This window comes from Opisthocomus hoazin, chromosome 7 (assembly GCF_030867145.1).
Source record: "Opisthocomus hoazin isolate bOpiHoa1 chromosome 7, bOpiHoa1.hap1, whole genome shotgun sequence".
In the NCBI taxonomy this organism is placed as follows: domain Eukaryota; kingdom Metazoa; phylum Chordata; class Aves; order Opisthocomiformes; family Opisthocomidae; genus Opisthocomus; species Opisthocomus hoazin.
In genome coordinates, this window is record NC_134420.1 from 33,846,651 (window position 1) to 33,873,292 (window position 26,642).

The following is a 26,642-nucleotide window of genomic DNA, read 5'->3' on the forward strand; positions in this document are numbered from 1 at the left end:
TCTCTAGCTGACTGGCATCACAAGACCAATAATGGTTTTACAGCACATTTGTAATATGCTATGATCTAGTTCTTCACAGTTCTCTGCAGACTATGATGGAAAAAGCTCAAGAAATTTAGTGTTCAAGGTCAGTGCAGAAGACTACCCTAAAACTGGCTGCCTAAGAAACACGTTTAGAGTTGCCTTTACTAAAATGCTGACCTAGCAATTCCTTGCCTGTACTTCAGTGAGTGCTGCTTATTGCAGGAAAGTAATTTCAAGGGAGAGCTCCCCGTGCCAGGGGAAGGATGTGCGAGTTGGCTGGCCATTCCTTCGAGTGATTGTGCAAATAAAAGCTCTGACTGTACAGTCTAACAGTCATGCACTGAACGATGCCTTCCCTCGCCACTCATCAGCAGCCTGTGCTGCAGTATGCTGGCTTCTTCCCTAGCCTTTGTCATTGCCCACTTTTCAGACATCCTCGCTGAACTGGAAATTAATCTGTCTACTGGTCCACAGACAGAACAATAGTAGATTCAAAGGTCAGTATTACCCATAATACTTATAATCATACAACTGAACTGCTCAATGAATATACATCTATCTATCTATCTATCTATCTCTTTAAATACTTACTACTTTACATAAAGTATGTCAGGATCAAGGACAGGTAAAGCATGCAATGGGTTTTGCTGATATCTCAATAACAATGTGATTTTTTTTTTTTTTTTTTTTTTTTTTCCCCCCAGAAAACAGTCCTTGGAAGAGTTGCCATATAGCCATCTACTCACTTGTTTCCGGAAATCCTCTTTTGTAGTTTTGCGTACAGGTTGGGAGGGCATGTGTACAGGGCTCTGGGGCTGAGACTCCTCTGTAACCCCGTATACTGACTGTGAGGAACCAATAAACAGACAGCAGAGATTACGGCATTTCTCTCTGTTATGCAATGAGGAGAAGTAAAGTATGCAAAGGAGCAAAGTAACAAGCCAGCAACTTCCTACTGTTTTTATCCACACAGGTCAATAATCATTCAGCCTAGAGCAAAATTTACAGATCGGACTGTGCTTGCACACACCTGTGTTTGGAAGGTCTGCAGGCGCATTAAGAAAAAAGTTTATTTGAAATGTAAAAACATAGCTGATAATTTTTAGGAACACTGAAGGCTGTGTGTGTCAACGCTTGCAGGATGAACACTGGGAGTGGTCATTATGGTGAACCAACTGGATAAAGACTAGAACCTAATCCTATGCCATTTTCTTTCACTCGGTTTAATTTCTTGTTGTAAAACTACACATTGAAGAAAGCGCTTAACCAGGCGTCAATGGGTCAAGCTCACGTGAACCTCTCTAAACAAAAACCTGCAGATGGACTTGTAGCCATTCATCTTCAGGACACAGACCTGCACTGAAAGTAGTATCAGTTACTTTTCATTTAGTGCTTTTGCTTTTTATTTAAAATTTGTAAGAGACGTGAATAGCTCTGCTGCAATTTAACTACCGATGGAAGTTCAGGAGTCTGGTGTCCCCTCCAAAACAGGTAACAAGTGACAGGATCAGAAAAAATGGCCTCAAGTTGCAGCAGGTTTAGACTGCATATTAGGAAAAATATCTTCACTGAAAGGGTTGTCAAGCACTGGAGCAGGCTGCCCAGAGAAGTGGCTGAGTCACCATCCCTGGAGATATTTAAAAGATGTGTACACATGGTGCTTAGGGACATGGCTTAGTGTTGGACTTGGCAGTGTTAGATTTACAGTTGGACTCAATGATCTTAAGGGTCTTTTCCAGCCTAAATGATTCTGTGATTCCATACACACAGAAGACCTAAGACTTGCTGGAAGTCAAAGACACACAAGTTGCTAATGATCCAGCCTTTGAAATGATTAAGGTGGGTAAACAGCTCTGAAAAATCTGTGCCCAAATAATTTCTGAAAATGGGACCTAGGTACTTTTGCCAATAGCTTTTAATTTTATGGGAGTGCAGAGCCAGCAGACATTTGGGACACAGAGCTGCTTAACGCCCTTCTCAGCTCTACCAGTCACCCAGTCTCTACTGCTCTGCTGGGAAAATGGGAATAGTAAATTCACCGATTAGAACAAAACATAACTGGTATTTCCAAAACACTTTTTTGGTTTCTGTTGGGTAAGTCTGATACACTGGAAGTGTCAAGTGTTGATTTGCATCAAAACCAAACAAAAAACCCAAACAAATACCAAAACCAGAACTCAGACTGACCTTTTTCACCTTCTGTGGGTTTTTCATACGACGACACTTCCTAATGTCCATTTCTGTGGTGTTCACACAGCCTGGCTGAAAAGAGATGGTAATCGTGTTACGCCTCTGTTTACAACCCACACGCTACCTTGCCTTTCTAAAACATACAATCAGATCTTGTCCAAAATTCTTTCCTGAAGTTTGTGTCCCATAAATTATCCTTGCTGAACAAGAGACTGCATATACCCAAAGTTGGCATCTCAGCATCCAATCCATTTTCCAACAACTTTAGCACCAAAAGGAAATACGTCAGCTAAGAAGGGAGCTTTTTCTAGGAAGTCTGAGACAAACTGGGTAAGCTGCTTTTCTTTTGTAAGCACAATAAATAATCTTCCAAACTTCACATTTATCACGTATTTCCAGATCAATAGTTCCATGCATGCACAAGCCTAGAACGTCTGAAATACGTGTTTTGAACATATAAAATAACTGTGTTTTGAACTGTGAGGAAAATCCATGTGGTGACTTTGAAAGGCAATGTCCTTATGCAATATGTGGCACAGTGTTTACTAGTATTAGAACTTCTCCTGTCAAAACCTGGAAAGTCTCATCATTCAAAAAGAGCTTTACCACAGGCCTGTGCACATCCCAGAATGCTCTTTCCTGGCTGTCCAAAATCTTTCTTTCTGTTTTATCCTTTTTTCTGTCGATTCTGAAAACAAAAGCATAAACATATGAGTCAATGTACAAGTAATGCTTCTTCTTTGTTACAGTTCCTAACTAGGGTTTTCAACCCCATGGTAAAAAAATAAAAAAAAAAAAAAAATCAGAAATCCACTGTTATGTACAAAAGTGTCACACTCCTGCTCGCAAGGCCATGTGCCATGAACAAAATATCACTGATGTTTAGTACAATATATGTCAAAAGAGATCTTCCTATTTAGGTGGAAAATTTACTTTAACATCTGTTTTTTCACTTGGTGAGGAAAACCACCTTTCCTGATACTCTGTTCCCAGATCCTGACTTGGCAGGCTGTGGAAGTTTGTGTTTAGCTTGGCCAGGAGACCCACCAGGACCTCTCTGCTCCAGGCGAAGCTCTCGGCTGGTACTGGACAGAGGTCCACGTTGGGAGGTCCCGTTGCAGCCCGGTGCCCCAGTGGCACCGCTGGCACGAGCACAGATTGTGCAGGGGCAGCTGGCCCAGGCGTTCCAAGCAGCAGCAGCACCTGGGACCACGTTCCTCAGGGCTCTGCCCCCCACCCCAATGTCATCGGAGCGAGGGGTGACGGCATGGGCAACCGGAGCAGAGCTTGCCGCATGGCCCCGTGCAAGCCAGCAGTCACCCGAGAGACACAGAGTGGGCCAGGACAAGCGATTTCAGCCCTGGCGTAGCGAATCGACTCCCTCAAAGCACACACATCGCAGGCCACTGGAGGTTGTTCCAAACAACTGTTCCCCTGTCTCTTGGCGGCATTAAGCAACTCACTCGTGGTGCCTCACTCCTGCGCACAGCTCGAGACGTGAGCACAGCAGAGTCACCACCAGCTTGCAAGATCTACCTGTGGAGAGAGTGGGTGAGCACAGGGAGGGAGGAACCGCCTTTGACTCCAAAGCAGGACTGAAAAGCCGACAGCATCCGTGTGCTGGGTTTCTGCACTGCCACCGCCTGGGAAAAATCAAATTGGTGAGGAAAATAAACCACACCAGCTGGAATTTCTGACCACCAGGTTCTCCTTGCCTCAGTTTTTCTTCTGGAGTGGCAGTGATCCTTGGCTAAGTCTGTGCTAGAAAAGGGATTAGGAATCGGGGGGCTGAAACTGAAATTTCTGAACACCCCTCTCCACAAAAAGCCCGAGTCCTCCACAGTTTGGTGTCACCCTCTGAATGTCCCCCCCTGCAAGGCTGAGCTGAGAAACCAGCTCTGTCCCCACACAAGGATGGGGCAGCTGCCTGACAGCAGTCGCTGTGCTGTGCTGGGGAGCACACACAGACACCCAGCCCAAAAACTACTGTTTCTGAGTGAGCCCTTCATGCCTGGCCAAAAGGGCTTCACGCTACACATGAACTGGAGGGACTCTTCAGGGGCTCAATGAATTATCTTCATGGGTGCTTTGTACTCAACTGAGGTTCTTGGTTCATACCCCCAAACTTACCGACAACTCAGTATTTCACATTTTAAACTATGAAGACACAGCATAATTAGATGCTCTGTGGCTGCTGTTTTTGAGAAATGTATAGCAATGGAAGTCCTGCGTGCAAACGAAGACATGGAAAGCAGAGCAGAACTTGATAAGCAGGAGGAATGTCTTCAGTTATTTTTCATTTGTTTTCCTTTTCAGTTAATTCAGGGCTGTGACCACTGTGAATTCTAGCCCTGCCTTGTTTGAAACCTGAAGAACGAACCATCACATGAACTGGGAACCAAGAAGCTGAAACCAGCCAGCAAAAAAAGGTGATAGTGGCCAGTCCATGCTTACGTTTCAAAGAAAAATGAATGAAGAAAAGATGAATAAGCAAGAGTGATCATGTCAAGAATCTGATATTTACACTTCTTTCTTAGGTAATTAATTGTATGTTGTGGACAGAACGCAGAAATTTGTTTTGACTTTGTTTTTTTATCTTGGCAATAAGCCTTTAAGTAACTGAAAACAGAATTGCTATCTTAACTTCTAATTTTCTCTTCCAAACAGAGCACTGGTATTCTGGTTGGAAAAAAAATCCCTTAATTATCTTGTAAATTGTCCTGGGTTTGGCCAGAACAGGGTTAATTTTCACTGGAATCCAGGAAGGGGTACAGCCGGGGGGTGGGGGCTGACCCCACCTGGCCAAACAGAGCCCGGTATTCCATACCATGTGCCGTCACGCTGGGTTCCGGTGGGGGGGGCTGCGCGGCGGGAAGGCACTCGCGGCTTGGGCGGGCGCAGCGCCGGTCCGGTTTCGGGAGAGCGGCTGTTGTACGGTTCGTGGCTGTGTTTTCTCCTTATTTGTATCGTTGTTGTTCCTGTTTTCCCTCTGTTTGCTGTTCTGTTAAACTGCCCTTATCCCGACCCACCAGTTTCTGCCTCTTTCTTCCCATTCTCCTCCGCACGCCGGCGGGGGGAGGGGAGGCCGCGTGGCGCTTTTGTTGCCGGCGGCAGCCGAAACCAAAACATTAAATTGGCGCCCAGACGTGGGGCGGGGATAACGGCAGGGCTGAGCAGCGGGTGTTAAAACTGCTTTCTTAGATTTTGTTAAATTTTGTTGTAGGCATTTTTTCTGTGTTACTTAAATAGTCGCCGGTAAAAATGTTTCTGTCTTTCATCAGATGGTTGTGGTTTTTGAATCCGTACTTGCTGTACTTGTTCCCTGTGGTGCTATTCATCGTCACGGGGAAAAAGATCAGGATGATAATTTTGCTCTACCTTACGATATCGACTTATGATGTGATAACATCACTGTGCATGAAATTAGTCTTGTATTTGCATGCGGCACTGCGGTCATTTCCGTACCTCGGATCCTATGTCTTAGAATTTGTGAATAATCAAACCCAGTCTGTGGGGAAAACCGAAGGGGATACCTCCCCCCACTCTTTCGCCCCCCCTCTCTCCCTCAGGCTGGTCCTAACTGCTTTTGAGAATTTCGAGTACCCGTGGGATGCTCAGGGCAGCACTCTCCTTTTGTTATGCCTCCTGAATGGGTTGCAGGTTTTGTTTAGGGTTAAGCAAGTCGTTAAGAACATCGTGCAGAGACCTGCCCCGGGGCCGGATAGCTGTGAGTGGCTGGGTGTGTGGGACAGCATGGGCAGGTGTCTAGAGCAGTGGGCACCCCCGGTGTGTTTTAAACTCACCCCTGAACAAATACAGAAACCGGACAAACTAGTAAAATATCTGAAAAAAGTGTGCTGCCACCCTGGGAACTCCAGAGAGACACAGATCACCACAATGTGCTGGCGTCTGGCCCACGCCTACCGAGCTGCCCTGTTCAACACTGTTCAGAGCCCTAAAGGGGAAAGGGGGGGGAATGAAGCAGCAGGCACTGCAGCTGGCGCTGCCCCCCCAGCCGGCCCTGCAGCCCCTCCAGCCCAGCAGGCAGTCACAGCCCCCCAGACTGGCACCGCCGCTGCCACAGCTGCAGGGCCTGCCTCGGTTTCCCCAGCGGGCACAGCAGCTGCTCCAGCCCCAGCTCCAGCCGCAGGCACAGTGACTGAGCCCAATGACCAACCTGTGCAGGTAGCAGTCGCCCCCGTAAAACTAAAGAAAGACGCAAAGAGAGCAGATCGCTCCGGGAGGGATGATGATGAGCCAGGGTCATCACGGGAGATAGAGACAGAGATCATCACCCGGTCCCTGTCCCTGGGCGAGCTGCGAGACATGCGGAAAGATTTCAGCCGCCACCCAGGTGAGCACATTGCCACCTGGCTGCTGCGGTGCTGGGATAACGGGGCCAGCAGCTTGGAATTAGAGGGCAAGGAAGCCAAGCAGCTGGGATCCCTGGCCAGGGATGGGGGCATTGACAAGGCCATTGGGAAAAAGGAACAAATCCTCAGCCTCTGGAGGAGACTTCTGTCAGGCGTGAGGGAGAGGTACCCCTTCAGTGACGATTTTGTATGTTATCCTGGCAAGTGGACCAATATGGAAAGGGGTATTCAGTACTTGAGGGAATTAGCTGTGCGGGAGCTGGTTTACTGTGACACAGACGATGAGCAGGTACCCACAGACCCAGATGAACTCCAGTGCTCACAATCCATGTGGAGGAAGTTTGTGCGGAGCGCACCCTCCTTGCATGCCAACTCACTGGCAGTTGTAAACTGGAAAGGTAAAGACGCACCAACAGTGGATGAGGTGGCTGTCAGACTCCGCCAATACGAGGAAAGTCTCTCTTCCTCCCTTGTCTCAGCTGTGGAGAAACTGGTCAAGCGACTAGACAGGAATATGTCCTACTCCCCACCTGTACGGGCCAGTGTCTCAGCTATTAGGGGCAGGCGTTTCTCTGCTCAGGAGAGGGAATACAGAGGCTATACACCCCGGGGCACCCTGTGGTTCTACCTGCGTGACCACGGAGAGGACATGAGGAAGTGGGATGGAAAACCCACCTCAAGTCTAGAGGCCCGAGTACGTGAGTTGCGAGGTAAAACAATCACCGAAGGGGATTCTGTTAGGAAAAGTGCCGCTCCAGTTTCCAGAAGCCAGCTCTCCAGACCAGGTAGACAGTTTGACCTTGATTCCAATCCTCTGGAGGGGACCTCCAAGTCATTTTTACAGCAGGTGAGCAGCAAATTCTCTGACGAGGATTAGAGGGGCCCTGCCTCCAGCCAGGTGGAGGAAAGGGACAACCGTGTCTATTGGACGGTGTGGATTCGGTGGCCTGGCACGTCAGATCCACAAGAGTATAAAGCTCTAGTGGACACTGGTGCACAGTGTACTTTAATGCCATCAGAGTTCAAAGGGTCAGAGTCCATTTGCATTTCGGGAGTGACAGGGGGGTCCCAAGAGCTGAGTCTACTGGAGGCTGAAGTGAGCCTCACTGGGCAGGACTGGCAGAAGCACCCCATTGTAACTGGCTCCGAGGCTCCGTGCATCCTTGGCATAGACTATCTTAGGAGAGGCTATTTCAAGGACCCAAAGGGGTATCGGTGGGCTTTTGGCATAGCTGCTGTGGAGACGGAAGATATTAAACAGCTGTCCATTTTGCCTGGTCTCTCGGAGGATCCTTCTGTTGTGGGGTTGCTGAGGGTTGAAGAAGAACAGGTACCCATCGCAACCACAACGGTGCACCGGCGACAGTATCGTACCAACCGAGACTCCCTTCTCCCCATTCATCAGCTGATCCGTCAACTGGAGAGTCAAGGAGTGATCAGCAAAACTCGCTCACCCTTTAATAGTCCCATATGGCCAGTGAGAAAATCTACTGGAGAGTGGAGACTGACAATAGACTACCGTGGCCTGAATGAAGTCACACCACCGCTGAGTGCTGCCGTGCCAGACATGTTAGAACTTCAATATCAGCTGGAGTCAAAGGCAGCCAAGTGGTACGCTACAATTGACATCGCTAATGCATTCTTCTCCATCCCTTTGGCAGCAGAGTGCAGGCCACAGTTTGCTTTCACCTGGAGGGGCATCCAGTACATCTGGAATCGACTGCCCCAGGGGTGGAAACACAGTCCCACCATTTGCCATGGACTAATCCAGACTGCACTGGAAAAGGGTGAAGCCCCAGAACATCTGCAGTACATCGACGACATCATTATATGGGGCGACACAGCAGAGGAGGTTTTTGAGAAAGGGGAGAAAATAGTTCAGATCCTTCTGAAAGCCGGTTTCGCCATTAAGCGAAGTAAAGTCAAGGGACCTGCGCAAGAGATCCAGTTTTTGGGAATAAAATGGCAGGATGGGCGCCGTCAAATCCCAATGGATGTCATCAACAAAATAGCAGCTATGTCTCCACCCACCAGCAAAAAGGAAGCACAGGCCTTCCTGGGTGTTGTGGGTTTTTGGAGGATGCACATCCCAAATTACAGCCAGATTGTGAGTCCTCTGTACCACGTGACCCGGAAGAAGAATGATTTTGAATGGGGCCCTGAGCAACGACAGGCATTTGAACAGATTAAACGGGAGATAGTTCATGCCGTAGCCCTTGGTCCAGTCCGGTCAGGGCAAGATGTTAAAAACGTGCTCTACACCGCAGCCGGGGAGAATGGCCCAACCTGGAGTCTCTGGCAGAAAGCACCAGGGGAGACTCGAGGTCGACCCCTGGGGTTCTGGAGCCGGGGATACAAAGGATCCGAGGCCCGCTATACTCCCACTGAAAAAGAGATTCTGGCAGCATATGAAGGCGTTCGAGCTGCTTCAGAAGTGGTCGGCACTGAAGCACAGCTCCTCCTAGCTCCACGATTGCCGGTCCTGGGCTGGATGTTCAAAGAGAGGGTCCCTTCTACGCATCATGCCACCGATGCTACGTGGAGTAAGTGGGTCGCTCTGATCACCCAGCGCGCCCGAATGGGAAACCCCAGTCGCCCAGGAATTCTGGAGGTCATCATGGACTGGCCAGAAGGCAAAGATTTTGGAGCATCGCCAGAGGAGGAGGTGACACGTGCTGAAGAGGCCCCACTGTATAACCAGCTGCCAGAAGATAAGAAACAGTATGCCCTGTTCACGGATGGGTCCTGTCGCATTGTGGGGAAGCAGCGGAGGTGGAAGGCTGCTGTATGGAGCCCTACACAACAAGTCGCGGAAACTGCCGAGGGAGAAGGTGAGTCCAGCCAGTTTGCAGAGGTGAAAGCCATCCAGCTGGCTTTAGACATTGCCAGTCGAGAGAAGTGGCCAGTGCTCTATCTTTACACTGACTCTTGGATGGTGGCCAATGCCTTGTGGGGGTGGCTGCAGCAATGGAAGAAGAACAACTGGCAGCGCAGAGGCAAACCTATCTGGGCTGCCCCATTGTGGCAAGATATTGCTGCCCGTCTGGAGCAGTTGGCTGTAAAAGTCCGTTACGTGGACGCCCACGTCCCTAAGAGTCGGGCCACTGAAGAACATCAAAACAACCACCAGGTAGATCAGGCTGCTAAGATTGAAGTGGCTCAGGTGGATCTGGACTGGCAACATAAGGGTGAACTCTTTATAGCTCGGTGGGCCCATGACACCTCGGGCCACCAAGGAAGAGACGCGACATACCGATGGGCTCGTGACCGAGGGGTGGACTTGACCATGGACACTATTGCACAGGTTATCCATGAATGTGAGACATGCGCTGCAATCAAGCAAGCCAAGCGGGTAAAGCCTCAGTGGTATGGAGGACGATGGCTAAAATATAAATATGGGGAGGCTTGGCAGATTGACTACATCACACTGCCACAGACCCGCCAAGGGAAGCGCTATGTACTCACAATGGTGGAGGCCACCACCGGATGGCTGGAAACCTACCCTGTGCCCCATGCCACTGCCCGGAATACCATCCTGGGCCTGGAAAAACAAGTCCTGTGGCGACATGGCACTCCCGAAAGAATCGAGTCGGACAACGGGACTCACTTTCGCAACAGCCTCATAGACACCTGGGCCAAAGAACACGGTATTGAGTGGGTGTATCACATCCCCTACCATGCACCAGCCTCTGGAAAGATCGAACGTTACAATGGGCTGCTAAAAACCACTTTGAGGGCAATGGGGGGTGGGACTTTCAAAAATTGGCATACCCATTTAGCAAAGGCCACCTGGTTGGTTAACACCAGAGGGTCCACCAACTGGGCTGGTCCTGCCCAGTCAAAACCTCAGCGCCCAGTAGAAGGGGATAAAGTCCCTGTAGTGCACATGCGGAACATGTTAGGGAAGACGGTTTGGGTTAGTCCTGCCTCGGGCAAAGGCAAGCCCGTCCGCGGGATTGCCTTTGCTCAAGGACCTGGGTGTACCTGGTGGGTAATGCGGAAGGATGGGGAAGTCCGATGTGTACCTCATGGGGATTTAATTTTGGGCGAGAATAGTCCATAAATAAATTGTATAAAGTTAGTTGTTAAATAACCCTGTCACTGTCTGTTATCACTGTTATAATTGTTATATTTTGTACCAGTAGTAGCATAGTAAGAATCGTCCAGATTAAAGAAGGATGGACTTTTTCGATGAAAACCTAGCAGAGCACAGCGATGATGGAACTGGACCTGGTTTTCAGCAGCTGGCATCCAGCAACTTCATCAAGATCAACATCTCCTGCAGACTGTGGGCACGGGCCGCACCAGATACATCAGCCGTGAGCTCCGGATGCAGCAAGTGACCGCCCACCACCACACATCACCTCCCCTGCCACGGAAGACCATAACGACAGATGGAGCCTGAAGTCATGGATTAAATGAACTCAATGGACACTTTAGAGTGATGATCCATAGACTAAAGGAATGATATCTGGAGACAGGAGAAGTGGTGGTGATCAACTGGACAATGGGGGACCTGGGCATGACGTAGATGGTATGGAATAAGGGGTGGATAATGTCCTGGGTTTGGCCAGAACAGGGTTAATTTTCACTGGAATCCAGGAAGGGGTACAGCCGGGGGGTGGGGGCTGACCCCACCTGGCCAAACAGAGCCCGGTATTCCATACCATGTGCCGTCACGCTGGGTTCCGGGGGGGGGGGGGGGGCGGGGCGGCGGGAACGCACTCGCGGCTTGGGCGGGCGCAGCGCCGGTCCGGTTTCGGGAGAGCGGCTGTTGTACGGTTCGTGGTTGTGTTTTCTCCTTATTTGTATCGTTGTTGTTCCTGTTTTCCCTCTGTTTGCTGTTCTGTTAAACTGCCCTTATCCCGACCCACCAGTTTCTGCCTCTTTCTTCCCATTCTCCTCCGCACGCCGGCGGGGGGAGGGGCGGCCGCGTGGCGCTTTTGTTGCCAGCGGCAGCCAAAACCAAAACATAAATTAAAGGATAATTACCATGTACTTAAATAGTGCATAATTACAATGTTATTAAGCAAGGAATTAATCAAAAGTCCAAAGAGTTAATCAAAGACAGAGACATACACCTCAGCCACACCCTCAAAAAATGATGTTCCTTAACAATTTAGCATCTAATGCTGAAAGTGCAAATTCCTTCCAGTGCTACAGACTGTCAGTACTGGTGTTCTCATGCGCCATCTTCACCAACCTTTCCATTTTATAGGTGACAACTACATGCACAAAATGGACATGGAGAGTTTTAGGCACTAGTTTGTAGACACTAGTCTATAAACACTGGACCATACCCATTTTGCAGCAATAATGAAACCATGCTCAAAACATTCAGAGGCTTCAAGGGAAGGTAAGAAAAAAAAAATTCATTTCAATTATGAGCAGGGGCTAGGAAAAACCCAAATACTACATCTGAGTTCTATGTAAGTGGTACTCAATTCTCCACGCTAATTTAGTAGCACAGGTTAGACTGCAGAGAGTAGAAGTACAATGGAGTCAACTGGGGATTGGTATAAATGAGAAAACCAAATCGTCTTCTGTAAATACCACCCTCGAAATCACTTTGAAGTGGCAGTATTTTTAAACTCGGAAATACCTTACAAGCATAGAGTAACACAGATAGACGACAAAGTTGTCTTCTTTCCGTTTATACAAAACAAAAATACTACACAGAAGTAGAAACAGAATGGGCAAGTGAACTGCCCAAGCTCCCATGGCGAACCCAGACTAAGGAGCTCCTGACCAGCATTTCCAGGTACAAATAACTAAACCCATCTTTCAGATTCTGGCACAAACCTTCAGGATTGGCTCTCTGTTGTTCCTAGTCTGCCGGTGATTGAAATTCACCAGCTGAGCTTAGTCACAGTAAAGACTTTGACAGAGAAGTTTTATATTTACAGATTCCTCTTCCCTTCACAGCTCTAAATATTGGTGCAGTTCAGTGCTCCAGGATTACTCACTTCACTTGGGCCTCAGCTTGCATGAAGATGAATTCCCACTTTCTTGCAAATGCTCTCTGAAGTCTTGCTAAGTTTTCCTGACAAAAGATGAAAATAGTAAGAGCAATTAATCCCTGTAATTGTAACAACTGCTTAAGAGCACAGTTAGCATGAAGGTTATTTATTTTATCCTTTTTTTTTTTTTTCTTTAAGGTGGGAAACTCAAGACATAGAAGTCAGTGTTGGTTTCAGGTGAGCTATTTTGCAGGCAAAGAGAGGCTGTAACACGTCCTTTCAGGCTGCAGCCAAGAGGGCCCTGTCAGGGAGAAGTAATGGAGTGTAATGAAGACAGCCTGAGCTCTGCTGTGAAAATAATGATGGACTTGTTCCCAAAAGATAACACTGGGAAGCTTTGTGAAGCTGACAACTTTTCATTTCTGATAGCAGATGTCTGCCACCTGCACGTTTCCCTCTAATTCCCACTTTCCTTTCCTCCCCCCACTGCTCTCTTCTCTTCAGGCATTCGCTCAGGTGCAAAGCCCGAGCATCCCTTGCTTTGCTCAGTCCTGGTCACCGCTGAGAGCACTACGCAGCTGTGCGGCGCTGAAGGCTGGGGATTGCCAGGATGATTCACGAAAGGAAATAGCTTGTTTGTCTGAACAATGAACATAGCTAACTGCAAAGACAGGGTCCAGATGCAGCCTTGCTCTACATCTGAAGTTAGAGCTCTGATACAGACCCATTACAGAGAGTGTCGTGATCTGAACATTTGGAGGGGGATGTGACCTCATCACAACTCAAGGTCAAACTCGGGACATGGCCAGAATTTCAGGCTCAGATGGCACCCTGAGTCGCATCTCCACACCCACCCTGCTAAGGAGGCCTATGAGATGCTCTTCTCCATTACAGCTGGTTCAACTGTTGCAAATTTTCATTGAACACTGTTACTTCTACTGCTGTTCTTTTTATACCTATTCCCCTTATTTCAAGAAAGTGCTTAAGTGCATACGTTTCAATTCTAGAAGAAATCTTTCTACTATTTACTTTTAACTTCTGTATAACACAAGGCATAAAGCTTGGCCCTGTTGCCACCAAGTGCATGCAACAACTTCAGTCCACACAGATGGAGAAAAAGTTAAGCAAATGATTTACAGCTGTGCTGAACTGTGATGATTTCCTTAACTGTGGCTACAAGGAAGAACTACTTGTAATTATCTACAAAAGCTATTTTTTGTGGGTTTCTTTTATTTTATTTTAAATTATGTTCACATGTGCCCTCTGGAGTAAATATGCTGAAGCTAATGAAATGTCACCAGCTGAAGCAATATTTGAATCATGTTTATATTTGGCAAATTGTAAACAAAATTGAATGCAATTATGTGAGCTTAATCATACCACCAAGACCCCTGCTCTACCAGTATAAATGGGGGGGCAGGGGGCTGTCTATGAATGCTGCAAGCAGAACCTAAAAATGAGAAGACGTTCCCTGAGATGCTTTGTAGAGATTCTCATTAGAAACTCCAGGTAAATGCTTTGGGTAGAGAGAAGCATTCTCATGCTACATCTCCAAAAACGTGTACTAAATGTACAGGGCTCCTTCCCACTACTGTAAGCCTGTTTCTCTCACTTGCGCTTAGCTTACATCTCCATTACTGGACTTGCTTCAGCTCCCATGATGACTAGGAAAAGTTGGTGCCGTTCTTATCTGATTGTCTCTAATTAAAGAGAGCAAAGTTTGAATGCAGAAGTAATCTCTAATTGTTCAATGCAATATTCACAAGAAAAATGAGAGACTGCCAAAATCTAATTATTTGCCATCACTGGAGCATTGCTACTCTCAGTAGACAACGATGTGCAAAAGTACTTAGCCATAGCATCGCTGCATGTGTGTGGGAGTGCGTGCGCTGCTACACAGCCTTTTGTTGCTTTATGATAGATCTTTAGAGTACTTACAGTTAATTGGTTGGCTGTGAGCAGTTTTAATGGTTTTAATAATGAAATCAGCAATATGCAGAAAAGAAAACTCAGCAAAAGGATGTGCAAGTGCATGCAGATTATTGTATTCCTTCCTTTACGCCTGTACTTCAAGATTGGAACTCTTGGGAACTCTGGATGCATTTTCAGGGTAGTCTAAAAGAAGTGGCAACTTTTGCATGCTCTTCACTGAAAGGACAAATGGCATGTGTATATATACATGTGCACAGAAGTCTCAAAACGTAGAAGGTAAGGAAAAAGGGAAAAGTCCAATCCTAGAAAAAACCCTAAAATATACACAATATAAATATTTTCATTGTAATAGACATGAACACAGAAGTTCACTAGAACCAGCTTTGTAAACAAACCCTCCACCAAAAAACTCTGTATTTGAAATTCAGCTATTACACTGTTGAGCTAGTAAACAAACAAACAAAAAGCAATATGATAGAAACAAAAGTTCAGCTGGCCAGAGAGTTACACTTCTGGTGTTCAAAGAAATGCAGAAACACTGAGAAGCCCTGCCCCTCCTGCCTCCACCTTCCCACTCCTCTCCACCCAAACCCTGCACAATCTGAAGCCACAGTCTGGGATATTTTAATGGATAATAATTTCATAACAAAAAATACGCCATGAATAAGCATGAGTAATAGTTTTTTATATGGCGCACTGAAAACAGTCCAAGTCCAATATCTGAAAGCTTTCGTAACTAGATGGGGTCATCAGCAATTTAATTGCCCAATAATGCACCTGAAAAATCCATCATTTACGCATGTTAATATCTGCTATATAAACTAGTAACTGTTAACCAGAAATAGGAAACCAAGGTATAAACTTCTGTGTAATTTGCCCCAATCTTGGAGGACTGGCTATATAACAGATGCTTTAATTTGAGATGTTGCAAAGCCAGGGACATTCCCCAACCAAGTTCCTGATGTTGTCTCCCAATCAACCTTCTCACACAGTTCTGACAACTAAAAAAAGACACAGTAAAGGCTGGCCCCAAAGCACAAAATGGCAGCATTCAATTGGCAAGCAAAGCTCCTCCTGCACCCCCCAGCTTTAAACTCTAGCAGCAGTGTACCTACGGCTTCATAATCCGCCAGCTCCAGCCTAGCTTTGTTCTGCATGGTCCGTTTGCAAAGATAGATGGCTAAAGGGAGAAACAGAACGGAAAACAATTACAGACAGATTATTAGTACTAGATCTTAAGAAAGAAAAAAGTGGTCCATGCACTCTTCATTCTCATCAGAAAGCAACATGAGCCAAGGAATGAGAGTGCTGAATACCCAGCTGACATTACCCACTAGTAATCTCACAGGCCTTAAACATCTGGGACATCTCATTTAGAAGTGCTGAGAGTAGATGCCAGGACCTAACAAGATGTCTGAGAAAGGCACAGTCGCTTCTGGGGCTGGTAAAAGATTTAGCATTAGCAACCTGTTGCCCTCAGCATTTCAGGAATATGCCTGCCAAAGCGAGCAGCCCTGCACTTCTTTTCCCCTCTTGTTAAAAAAACCAACCAAACAAAAAAAAACCACCAAAAAAAATCTGGATACTGAAATGAAAACAGAAATACAGGCCAGATCTTAAACGTATGATCTGAGCATTTTTTCATATGCCCCGTCCACTTATTCTACACATTTCGAATGGATAAGAAAAGCCTTCTCACATTTCACCACAGGGAGACACTGCAGAAACTGATGCGGTTTGGGATTCCGAGGGTCAAGATGAGCCCAGTGCACAACACCAAACCCAGGCTGTCTTCTGTGAAAGCCTGAGCTGGACCTGCTAGCTCACCCCATTTCCATTACTGACTGAAACACAAGGTCCCCGGCACACCCTGGGGATACAGTCAGGTCTGAACTACGTAATAGAGGTCCAGCGCTCTCATTTTGGGATGAACCTCAAGGTGAATTTTACAGCTTCCTCGTTTTGCCCTCTGTCATGCTGCAGGCCCAGGTACTTATTGTCCAACAGCGTACCAAACCGTAGCAAGGCAGAAGGCGAAGCATCATCTACAGAAAACTGCAATAAGTCCTTCTCAGAAAATTCCAGCTTTTCTCTGAAAGCCATGGAGTTTTGGTTTGCTAGCACATACATTTTTCTGACATCTTCATGGAAGTTTTTCATTGGAAACCTATTCTTCTATTTGAAATACATGAAAAAAACCTCCAGTGCTACTCAGGTAATTCTATTTTTGCTATTCCTATAATTCTAACATTCATATAATAAGCCAATATTATGCATGGTAACCAGAGCTGATCAGTTCATGTATATTTCTACATCTCAAGGGCAGTTTCATCTGCAAGCCATTTACAACATCAAATAAAGTGAGAGTCAGTCATCTCACAGTATTTCTTCATGCTAGGCAGTGACTCGCCATCAGCAAGTTAGTTCCTGTCCTGTGAGTGGATCCATTCAAATAAAAAGAGTATGAAGTGCTGCTGGGATTTCGGTTTTATTTGTGTCTACTGCTAGTTTGGGATTATTTCCCGGGAAGACTCCATCTGTACAGACCTCTGATACCGAAAGACTGATTACAAGCATATGTTAGAGATTTCTGGGACAGATGAAAATCTGTCACTATAGGGCTCAGAGCTAATGCAGTTGCAGCTTGTCCAGCTGTGGGTCAGCTCATACAGGGCTTTATTTTGAGGTGTATGGGTGCTCTCAATGCGCTTGCAGCACAATAATCTGACTGTGGAACCTGTTATTTATCAGACACCTAGGAAAAAACAGAACTTCCCTCTTCAGAGTCGTATTCTGATATTTACAGAAAACATATTTGGCACACTTCAGACAGTTATATATGGTAACTGTAAAATCTGGAAAATATTTTGCATACAATGAACAGCATCATGTTTTCTCCTAAGCTGTTCCCTCACTGGGATAAACACAGAGGTCTGTGCTAGCTTCCCTGCAGACGAGCACTGCAAATGAACTATTGCATGACAGACACCATTGCAGGCTACACTTCTCCACCCCAGCAAATGATTTCCAGAATCCATAATGACAAATAATTATTGCCCAGGAAACAAAAAAGCCCCAATTATTCAGGGAGGAGTTCTAAACTGATCTTAGATGATGAGGTATTTCAAAAGAAGGACTTCCAGAAGCTCCTGTTCTATGCGTGCACAAACGGCTTCACTTCCCCTTCCAATGCCACACCAGGATGCAACAATTGATTTTATCATTTAACTGTGAAAGAAGCACAGTTCTAGAAGAGACAGCAATATTGCATGCAGACAGCTAAAGATAACAACACTGACATATTTTCTTTATGTATTATCACTGTCTTCAGGCACTCACATGTTTAACACACCATGTTGTAGTTTATTAGCTCATAAACCATACTCAGTCTTCTCCTTTTAACCTGCTATCATTTGGTAATCTTAAAAAAATGGGAAAAATGAGTCTGATGTCATTTATCAGAAAACCTTAACTATGGGTTGCCATCAGTTATACACTGGTTTATTGATCAGCCAGATGAGTGCCCAGATGAGGTAACTTTTTATTGATCAATATATTAGATTCAGCTACAGATCAGAGTATGTTCTCCCACAAAAGCAGTATCAGTATTATTTAAGATTCCCAAGGAGCAGTATTCTGCTTGCCATAAATCCTGCCAAAATGAACAGAGCTACGGGAGAACAAAGGTTACGGTAGGTAAAACCCTGACCCCACTGAACTCAACAGCTACAGCTCCACGGGCTTGAGACACCCCGGGATTTCACTTCGTCTGTCTGAGACGGGCACATATCTGCCTCTGATCATGCAGTCTGACAACAAACTCTGCTGTTGAAGGGTTTAGATGGCCAACAGTAATTATTTCAAGGACCTTTTCTTCCATCACAAATTTTTTGTACTAACTTTCTACAATGAAACAATTATAATCTCACCATAATCTGTGTTCTCTGGTTCCCAGCAGTTTGAAGGCCAAAAGTATGGTGCCTAAGAAACAACATACGTATTTTTGTAATATAAGAAATTAAAAGCAATTCAGATGCAGAAAAATATTACAAGTACGAAAAGTAGAGTCACAAAGTCTATGGCCCAGCCTCTTCCGTCAGGGGAAACACTGCCACAGATCTCAGTAACAGTGCGGAAGCTTTTCCAGGAAGGTATCATCTTTGACATTCCTCACAGCAGGTAAATAGAGATGCTCTAATACAAGCATCTCTTGAGGAGGATGTCCAGCGTCCTGATAACATTTTAGGCACTGTTGCCAGCTCATCTGAATGTGGACCTCTTATCCTCTGTTTCCAGAATCTCCTCTTTCCCCAGGAATTCACAGGCATCCTGAATCTTTTGTTTTGTTTTAAATCAGGAGCATGAGAAACCTCATGGTCTTTTATATACGCTACATATCACTTGCTTTTTGGAACAGCTACCAGTGTGGTTGGTAGCCTACAAAACAATTTACTTTTTAAATATAACGGATGGCAGAGGTCAAAACTCAGCTGATTAGAGTTGTACTGAAAGCGGAAGCTCTGCTAAGCTTACTGTTTTCATTTTCCATCAAGGTCTGCATATTGCACTTGCTACAATTAATTGCAAGATCTTACTACATATGGCTCTATTTCAGTTTTAACATGAATGAAAAATAACGTCCCTGTGATCACACAAATTACAGAACATCTATAGTAAAAAACCAGAAAGTACCTTCCCATTGAAAGCTTCCTATTGCTCTCAAACCCACAAAATATGAAGAAAGTGAAGAGATCCTCAAAGGCAGGGGGAAATGCAATCCATTATGAAGGCTCAAGACTGAAGGGTACCTATCAACCTCGGTACTTCCACCAGGGGCCCATCAATCTTTGCACAAACTGTAGTGTCATGTCCTGTTCTTACACAGTCTTTCACATTACTCATGTAATAGTGTTCTTTCACATTACTCATGAAATGCCACAAATGGTTTATAGAACTTTACATGCACAAAGACTATTCCTTGCACCAAAGTACAGTGAGAAAGAATGGAAAGATCAAACAACACAGAGTTCAATGCTCCTCATTTATATCTCATGCACTTCACAAGATGATGAGCTACTGTTAAAGGAGGGAGTGATGTAGAGGCAGAAAGTGGTAAGAAGAGAGTAATGGAAAAGAAAAATGATCCTATCAGGTTATTTTTGCAGAAAACAGCTGAAGAGAACTGTTGCAGGAAACGACAACGGGCAAAGAATAAGCAAAAGTTGTAGGAAAAGATAAGGGAAAGAAAAGTCAGTAAGCAGTCAAGACAATTTGATGGTGTGGTTTTCACAGGCTTAAAATAAGGAAAAGAAATTAAATGATACTCTGCTTTTGAAATCTAGCTCCTGAGAGCTGCACAGGATGACTTCTTCTGGTTTCATTCTTTTGAAATAGAGAGAAATACAACTAAATGGGCAATCACTATTACCCCTGCTTCTGTCCAATCTTGCGTAACAGGAGGAACGGGACTTTCAGAAAAGCAAGGGAACTGTCATGAAAAATCTTAGTCCGAATGATGCCAGGTAACCAGAAGGTGGGGTGAGATAAGAGGAGGTCTGTGATCTGCTGGGCTTCTTTGTTCACCGTGCCATTGGTCTCGTATGATAACAGAATACCACATTAGCAGCAGGACAGTGAGCACGAGCAGCAGCAACATCAGGTGCAAAGAGGAGAACAGGCTTTTCAAACAAAAAACAAAAAAAGAGAAAAAAAAAACATCCAGGAGGAACAGAAGGGTGAACAGAAGAGAAGTCACAGAAAAAGATAAGGGAGTTGACTGGGATCATGTAACAGAAAAACACAAATTCTGCCAACAGGATTAGGCAGTCGGACTCCAGGTTTGAACTTGTTGCTCCTTTTAAAGTTATATAATCTGCCCAAAAGGGGTTGTTGCAGCACAAGCACTCAGTTATCTAGGAAGCTGACAGCAGCAGATTTTGGAAAGGGCAGGGAACTCCAGAGCAGGATGTTTTAAAAATTCAGCACATCTGGAGGCACAGGGACACTGAGGGATAGAGATGTCCCAGCTTAGGTGACTGCCAAGGTTACATATCCTTTGTAAAAGAGCCAAAGCCTGAAGCTTGCCCCCTCCCACACCATTCTGTAACCAGGAGAGGATAAAAATTTGAATTTTCTGCTGTGCCAGAGCTTGCATGTCCAACTCCAAAGTCTGCCCTGGTCCACTTTGCACAGGAGGGTGCCTACTCAATTCCGTGCCTGGGTTAGAACATGAAAACCATTTTCTTTCTCCTAGTTTAGTTCAAATCTGAGTACAAGAGCCTTGAAATCACATATCAAAAACAATCACAGGACGTATCCATTCATGTAAAAACTGTGAGTCAGAAAGTAGAAGAGTGATTTGGGATTCTAAAGCAGAACTTTTTGAAGGGACTTCATAACTTCTCAAGGCCTCTACCAAGACAGCCTCAATCCCTGGCTTCACAGACCTAATGGGTGCTTAGGTATAAGGAGCAGGTGATTTCAGCAGTATTATTGCAGGGACGGTAGAAGGGGCCACAAGGAAGGCAGAGGGCTCACCAACCTGAAAACGATAGAATGTCCCATCGTCTTTCAGGGTAAGGACATGATCCGAGATCGGAAAGACATAGCCCTGTGCAGCGATCAGACTTCCCAAATGTATTGCTTCCCCTGTGAAAGAGAGAAAACAGCAGGGATGTGTCAGGAGAATATGCACTGCTTTCAGCAGCGGCTCTAATGATGACTCTCACTAAGACCTGGTGCACACATGCCTCTGTAGCCGCACCACATCCTTATGCCTTCCAACCAAACCATGCAAAGCAGGAGAGCAGAAATCAGCCTTACAATACTGATGAAATGCTGCTCAAATGTTTAACCTGCTGGTTTTATGTTTACAAAATGTCACACACCAATTCAGCTCTAGAGTCTAAAATTCAGTTCAAAGCACATTATCCACCACAGATGACAGCTGACAAGAAGCCTGTTCCATCAGTGAACCTCTCTTGTCTCTACCAAATCCAACCAACACCTGTGACACCAGATCATTAGCAGCATGTTTATGCATAAAGACAAACCCTGACACTGTAGCACTGCCATTTGTTAGAAGAAACAGTGAGGGGAGGTAAAGGGGAGCACATATCCCAGCACTGCCAGGACAACCTTCACCAGTGCAGAGGTAAATCTGTGCAGATTTCAAAAGTACATCTGCACAGATTTTCAACCAATGTCAGCTGTCAAAAGCTGTATCAACTTTTTTGGAGTTACAAAATAACATCAGCTGCTCATGCACCCCCCAGGCAGGTAACAAAGCTATTGTCTGCAGCTGAAATACAGACTTGAGACTTCACTGGACTCATGAGAAGGGATGTGTGTATAGGGATGCCCGGGGTGGGACAACAGTACCTCTGTCTCTGCTTTCACATGGTGACAGTAAGCAGCAGAAACAAACCAGGAGGTGAGATGCTAGATTTTTTTTCCTTTCCAGAAAAGCAAAAGAAACTTCTGGACCTGCAGGTCTTTCCTTCCTCTTTTCTCAATAGCTTTTAACTCTGCCACGACTTTGGTTTCTCTGAAGAGTGAACTATCTGAACTGTGCCCATGCATTGATTGCTGTTTATGGAAGATTATCCATTTATCTGTCAGCTGTGATAAATTTGCAGGGACCATCTGATCTCATGATGGTGTCTGTGCCATTCTCGGCCAGTATGTCCAGTCAGTCACAGCTACCTTTCTCCACACCACAAAAACCTGTCACTGCATTTGCCTGTTTAACCACACACATATACCAACTTCCTTTCTAACTTGGCGAACAACTTTAAAATCAAGCAGTCTTTCTTAAGTAGCAAAAATTTCACAGGCAGGCTAAGACTCCTACAAAGTGCTTTCTATGTGTAAGGTATTAGACTTAACTAAGATGTTGATTCTTATCTCATTCCCTCTTCCTTCCCACCAAAAGCTTAAACCAACCTTGTTGTTCTACTGGTATTTCAGACTGCAAGCAAAATAGTATCTACTGTCTAATAGCACGCACAACACAGACCGAGTATGTGTTCCTCCCCAGCTGTGGTCACCTTACCTGGATCCTCAATGCTGAGATTCTTCATAAGCCACTGCACAATATCAGCACCTGCCAAAAAAAAAGAAGTAAAAAAACAAGTGTGAAGAAAGCATTAAACACTGAGACCACCGGGTTTCTGAGAGCCCTAGAAAGAGATAACATTGAGATAGATCCAATACAACTGATATGAATTTTATTCAGTTTTTATTTTTATTTCCACTGAGGTTTCAAAATGTTTTTCTTTCTTGTGCCACACTATAATGATAGAGTTATTGACAAGTACTAAGTCCTAAGAGGCATTCTGTGTGATAGGAGACGTGATATAATTTAAGTCAAATAGTACTCTAATGGTTCCATGTAACTTGTTCTCTCCCAGTTGCGTCTCTCGCTGCATTACAGGGAGCAATGCTTCTGCAAGCAGCAGCGAGTAAGGAGGTGAAGGAGCACTTACTGGTACTTTGCCCTTGTAATGTCAGAGGCATTAATCTAGAAGTGCAGAACTGAGTTATCAGTCAAAAAAACCCCACGAAAGTCATACTTATGTCAAAGACCAGCAACATTTCAGAGAAGAAAGTGGGATTTGCCAACCATATCCTGGGCTGCATCAAAAGCAGCGTGGCCAGCAGGTCGAGGGAGGGGATTCTGTCCCTCTGCTCTAGTGAGACCCCAACTGGAGTCCTGTGACCAGCTCTGGAGCACTCAGCACAGGAAAGACATGGACCTGTTGGAGTGGGTCCAGAAGAGGGCCACCAAAAAAATCAGAGGGCTGGAGCACCTCTCCTATGAGGACAGGCTGAGAGAGTGGGGCTGTTCAGCCTGGAGAAGAGAAGGCTCCGTGAAGACCTGCTTGTAGCCTTTCAGTACTTAAAGGGGGCCTATAAGAAAGATGGGGACAAACTTTTTAGCAGCACCTGCTGTGACAGGACAAGAGGTAATGGTTTTAAACTAAGGGAGGGTAGATTCAGATCAGATATAAGGAAGAAAGTTTTTACAACTAGGGTGGTGGAACAGGTTGCCCAGAGAGGTGGTAGATGCCCCATCCCTAGAAACAGTCAAGGTCAGGTTGGACTGGGCTCTGAGCAGCCTGATCTAGTTGAAGATGTCCCTGCTCACTGCAGGGGTGTTGGATTAGACGACCTCTAAAGGTCTCTTCCAACCCAAACTATTCTGTGATTCACTGTACCTGTAACTAAGGACACTGTTGAGCTGTCACCTGCTAGCGATGGCACCAGCAGTATGGTGGCCAGGAGCAGAGAAGTGAGCTTTTAAGGCCCATCAGGTAGTTTTTTAGGTTTTCAGGACCTGTCAAGTAGTACAAAGGCTGTTACTATCTCATACACAGCAGCATAAAGATCTCAAGGATTGATACATGCATACAACCTCTCTGCTGCTTGTATGGAAATCACAGAAGTGGAAAACGTTGCTGTTCAGTAGAAGCTAAGGACTTTTATCAAAATAGAACATGACAGGGCAGCAAAGTTTAGTTAAACCTCATACTCAGAAAGTTAAGCTTAAAATGAAATATAATGGTGTGTAAAAGTCAGCTAACATGACTTGCCCAAAGCCAAAGGCAACCAGCAAAAGGACTTGGAGGCAATTTAGCAAGTCCATGCCCAGTTACGGCAGCTTGCAGCACAACCTAACGATGCCACGTCTGGATGCAGACATAACACCAAACCCTTCTCAGTGTACAGCAAATTTGTTGAGAAATATTTGCATTGACATCCAGTAGGCTAATAGCCCCGATAATTCTTAGTGCTATGCTTTGTGATGTATCAGTTGAAGATAGCATACAAAACAGAACTGATCAACCCTATGGTTCAGGCTTACTAAACAAACCCCAGAGGATCTTCTTTGCACGGAGCACTTCTGAGTTCAGACATGCTGGGTATTTCAAGAAACAGCATAACCCACACAATGCCTTTTCCAGAGAAGGTCTGAAGAACATTTTGCTTTCCACAGGCCCAGAGCACCTCCACATCCTCAGCAAACTTTAAATACAATGAAGGCCAGGAGTCACAAGTATGGTGTGCCAGAGAGACACCAACAGGCACTGCAGTCTGACCCATGACTCCACAGGGAGCATCAGTAAACCCTCTTCAGAGTCAGGCTTCAGCAGCAAGCAGAAATCTGGACCTGACCTCCCTCCTACCCAACCCAAGGTGTGTGAAGCAACTTACTCATCCCACGCAGGCAACCATTGGAGCTCCTGAAGATCAGGCAAGCATTTGCTTTCGCTTCAATATTGGGCAAACAGATATGACCAAAAGCAGCAGCTGGGCACTGTCTTAATCTCCTTGAAAGTATCAATGAACCAGACACTAAAGGACCAATCTCACAAGCTTGTATGCTAGCTCTACAATCACTTTCCATACCTCCCAACTCCACCTAGGAGCAATTTCAGTTACCACTATCCTATTTGTAAAGTTATTCCAGAACCTTTTTTTTGGATAGAGGCAACTCTTCTTGTAACTTCACAGCCTAAGTTTATTAATATGCAACTTATATCCATTTGATATCACATCTGTATTATCATTTAATGGTAAGAAATATTCTTCTTCCTTGATAGTTTCTCCTGAGCGTTTCTACAGAGGCCTGACACATTGCCTCTCTACTTCCATTTCACTAAACCAACCAAACACTTTTAATGTCTTAAGATGGTCTCTCCCTTTACCATTCAACAACTTTTCAAATTTAAGTTCTATCTCTTCCCACTGGGGTCACCAAAGCTGCAGACAGTACCTTGCAGAACATCTAATCAATGCCTCTGGTGATGGAGCCAGCACTTTCCTGTCTCTACAGAAACCAGCCTGCCAGGTGCATCCTAAAGTCACACCATTTTTTTTGTGAATAGTAAATTTATTCAGAAAAAGATGTCTGAGGAGTCCAAAACTACCTCCTAGCTGAGAACATACCTAGTAAACAGTGCTAGCCCAATAACATATGGGGAAAATGTTCAGAGCCTGTAACTGCTGTTTTGACAGGTTTGTTAATAAAAATATATTTTATAAACATGGATGTTCTCTTTTGTCTGTCACAAAACAAAAATATCCTAAAGATAGAACAAAACATTTGGGGCTAGAAAACACTGCAAGAAGACTCAAACTGAAGTGATTCTGTATTGTTAGAAACAAAACAAAATCTCACAAAACACTGTCTTGGTTCAAGCGAAACCAGAATCTTTCTTGGTTTTTCTGTTCATTCCTCAAACTAAAAAGTCCACTATTTCTCATGATTTTGGTCTCTGATTACAGGCTTACAGGATCTTACTGCCGAGTGACGTGACAGCTGATAGCCAAAAATCATCTAGAATAGTCCATTGCTTTGCTCAAGTGAGGTAAAGTGCATTCTGCATGCTCCCTTTCCAGAGATACAGGAATATTTAATGCAGGATTAAGTCCTGCTCCATTTTTACACAGAACACTCATGTACCCAGCTCTACACCTCTTTTGAGGAATCTATTCAATTTTCATCAAACTACAATGAAAAATTCAAGTAACACTGATTGCTGGTTCACCAGTCTTTCTTCCCCATGTTACTGAGATTAAGAAAAGAAAGATTTAAAGGGGCAAGTAAACTGAAGGCACCGACTCAACCAGAACTCCTGTGATCAGCCACTCTGGAATATAAGCAGCACTTGAGATCAAGGATTTTAATTTGTCTCTGTTAAAAACATGAAGTCATTCCTGAATGTTGCCAAGAGCCTGGAAGATTTTATAGCTGTTCTCCAGTTGTCCTGAGGCAGACAGATTATCTTTGTGCTGAGTTTGCTGAACCATTATTTATCACCTGCCAAGACTGATTACTCACCCTCGGGACAATGACAAGTCTTTCCTTCCTCTGTTAATTACTGTCATCATTAATAGCCATGTCACTAATTAATATTCAATCATAATGAAAACTCTTCACTGCCACCTCCCACACCACCTTCAATTTTTAGGGTTACCCTCACACATTGGCCTTGCCTCTGCTTGCGGCTGTTTACCACTGCAACCTACTTTGGTCCACCTAGAAACGCTACTTAAGCCCCTCAAATGAGAAAATTCAGATTTACCCTTATAAGACACGGTGAAGACTTGAGTGAATCTTTTACAAGGCTCAACTCTGTCAGACCAAGATACAGATTCC

The 26,642-nt window shown here is 45.1% G+C and overlaps 1 protein-coding gene across 8 annotated transcripts in view; it reads right to left on the reverse strand.

The window, feature by feature from the left end:
• The window catches only part of RGS6 (regulator of G protein signaling 6), a 303,061-nt gene that overhangs the window by 59,399 nt on the left and 217,020 nt on the right, over positions 1-26,642 (reverse strand). For all 8 annotated transcript variants that reach the window (XM_075425174.1, XM_075425175.1, XM_075425176.1 and 5 more), the window contains 8 exons: positions 22,533-22,583; positions 21,021-21,127; positions 18,409-18,460; positions 15,595-15,659; positions 12,554-12,630; positions 2,821-2,902; positions 2,212-2,286; positions 771-869 (listed from right to left, as the gene is read on the reverse strand). In XM_075425174.1, the coding sequence (XP_075281289.1) occupies positions 771-869; positions 2,212-2,286; positions 2,821-2,902; positions 12,554-12,630; positions 15,595-15,659; positions 18,409-18,460; positions 21,021-21,127; positions 22,533-22,583 (608 nt within the window). The remainder of the gene's footprint in view (positions 1-770; positions 870-2,211; positions 2,287-2,820; positions 2,903-12,553; positions 12,631-15,594; positions 15,660-18,408; positions 18,461-21,020; positions 21,128-22,532; positions 22,584-26,642) is intronic.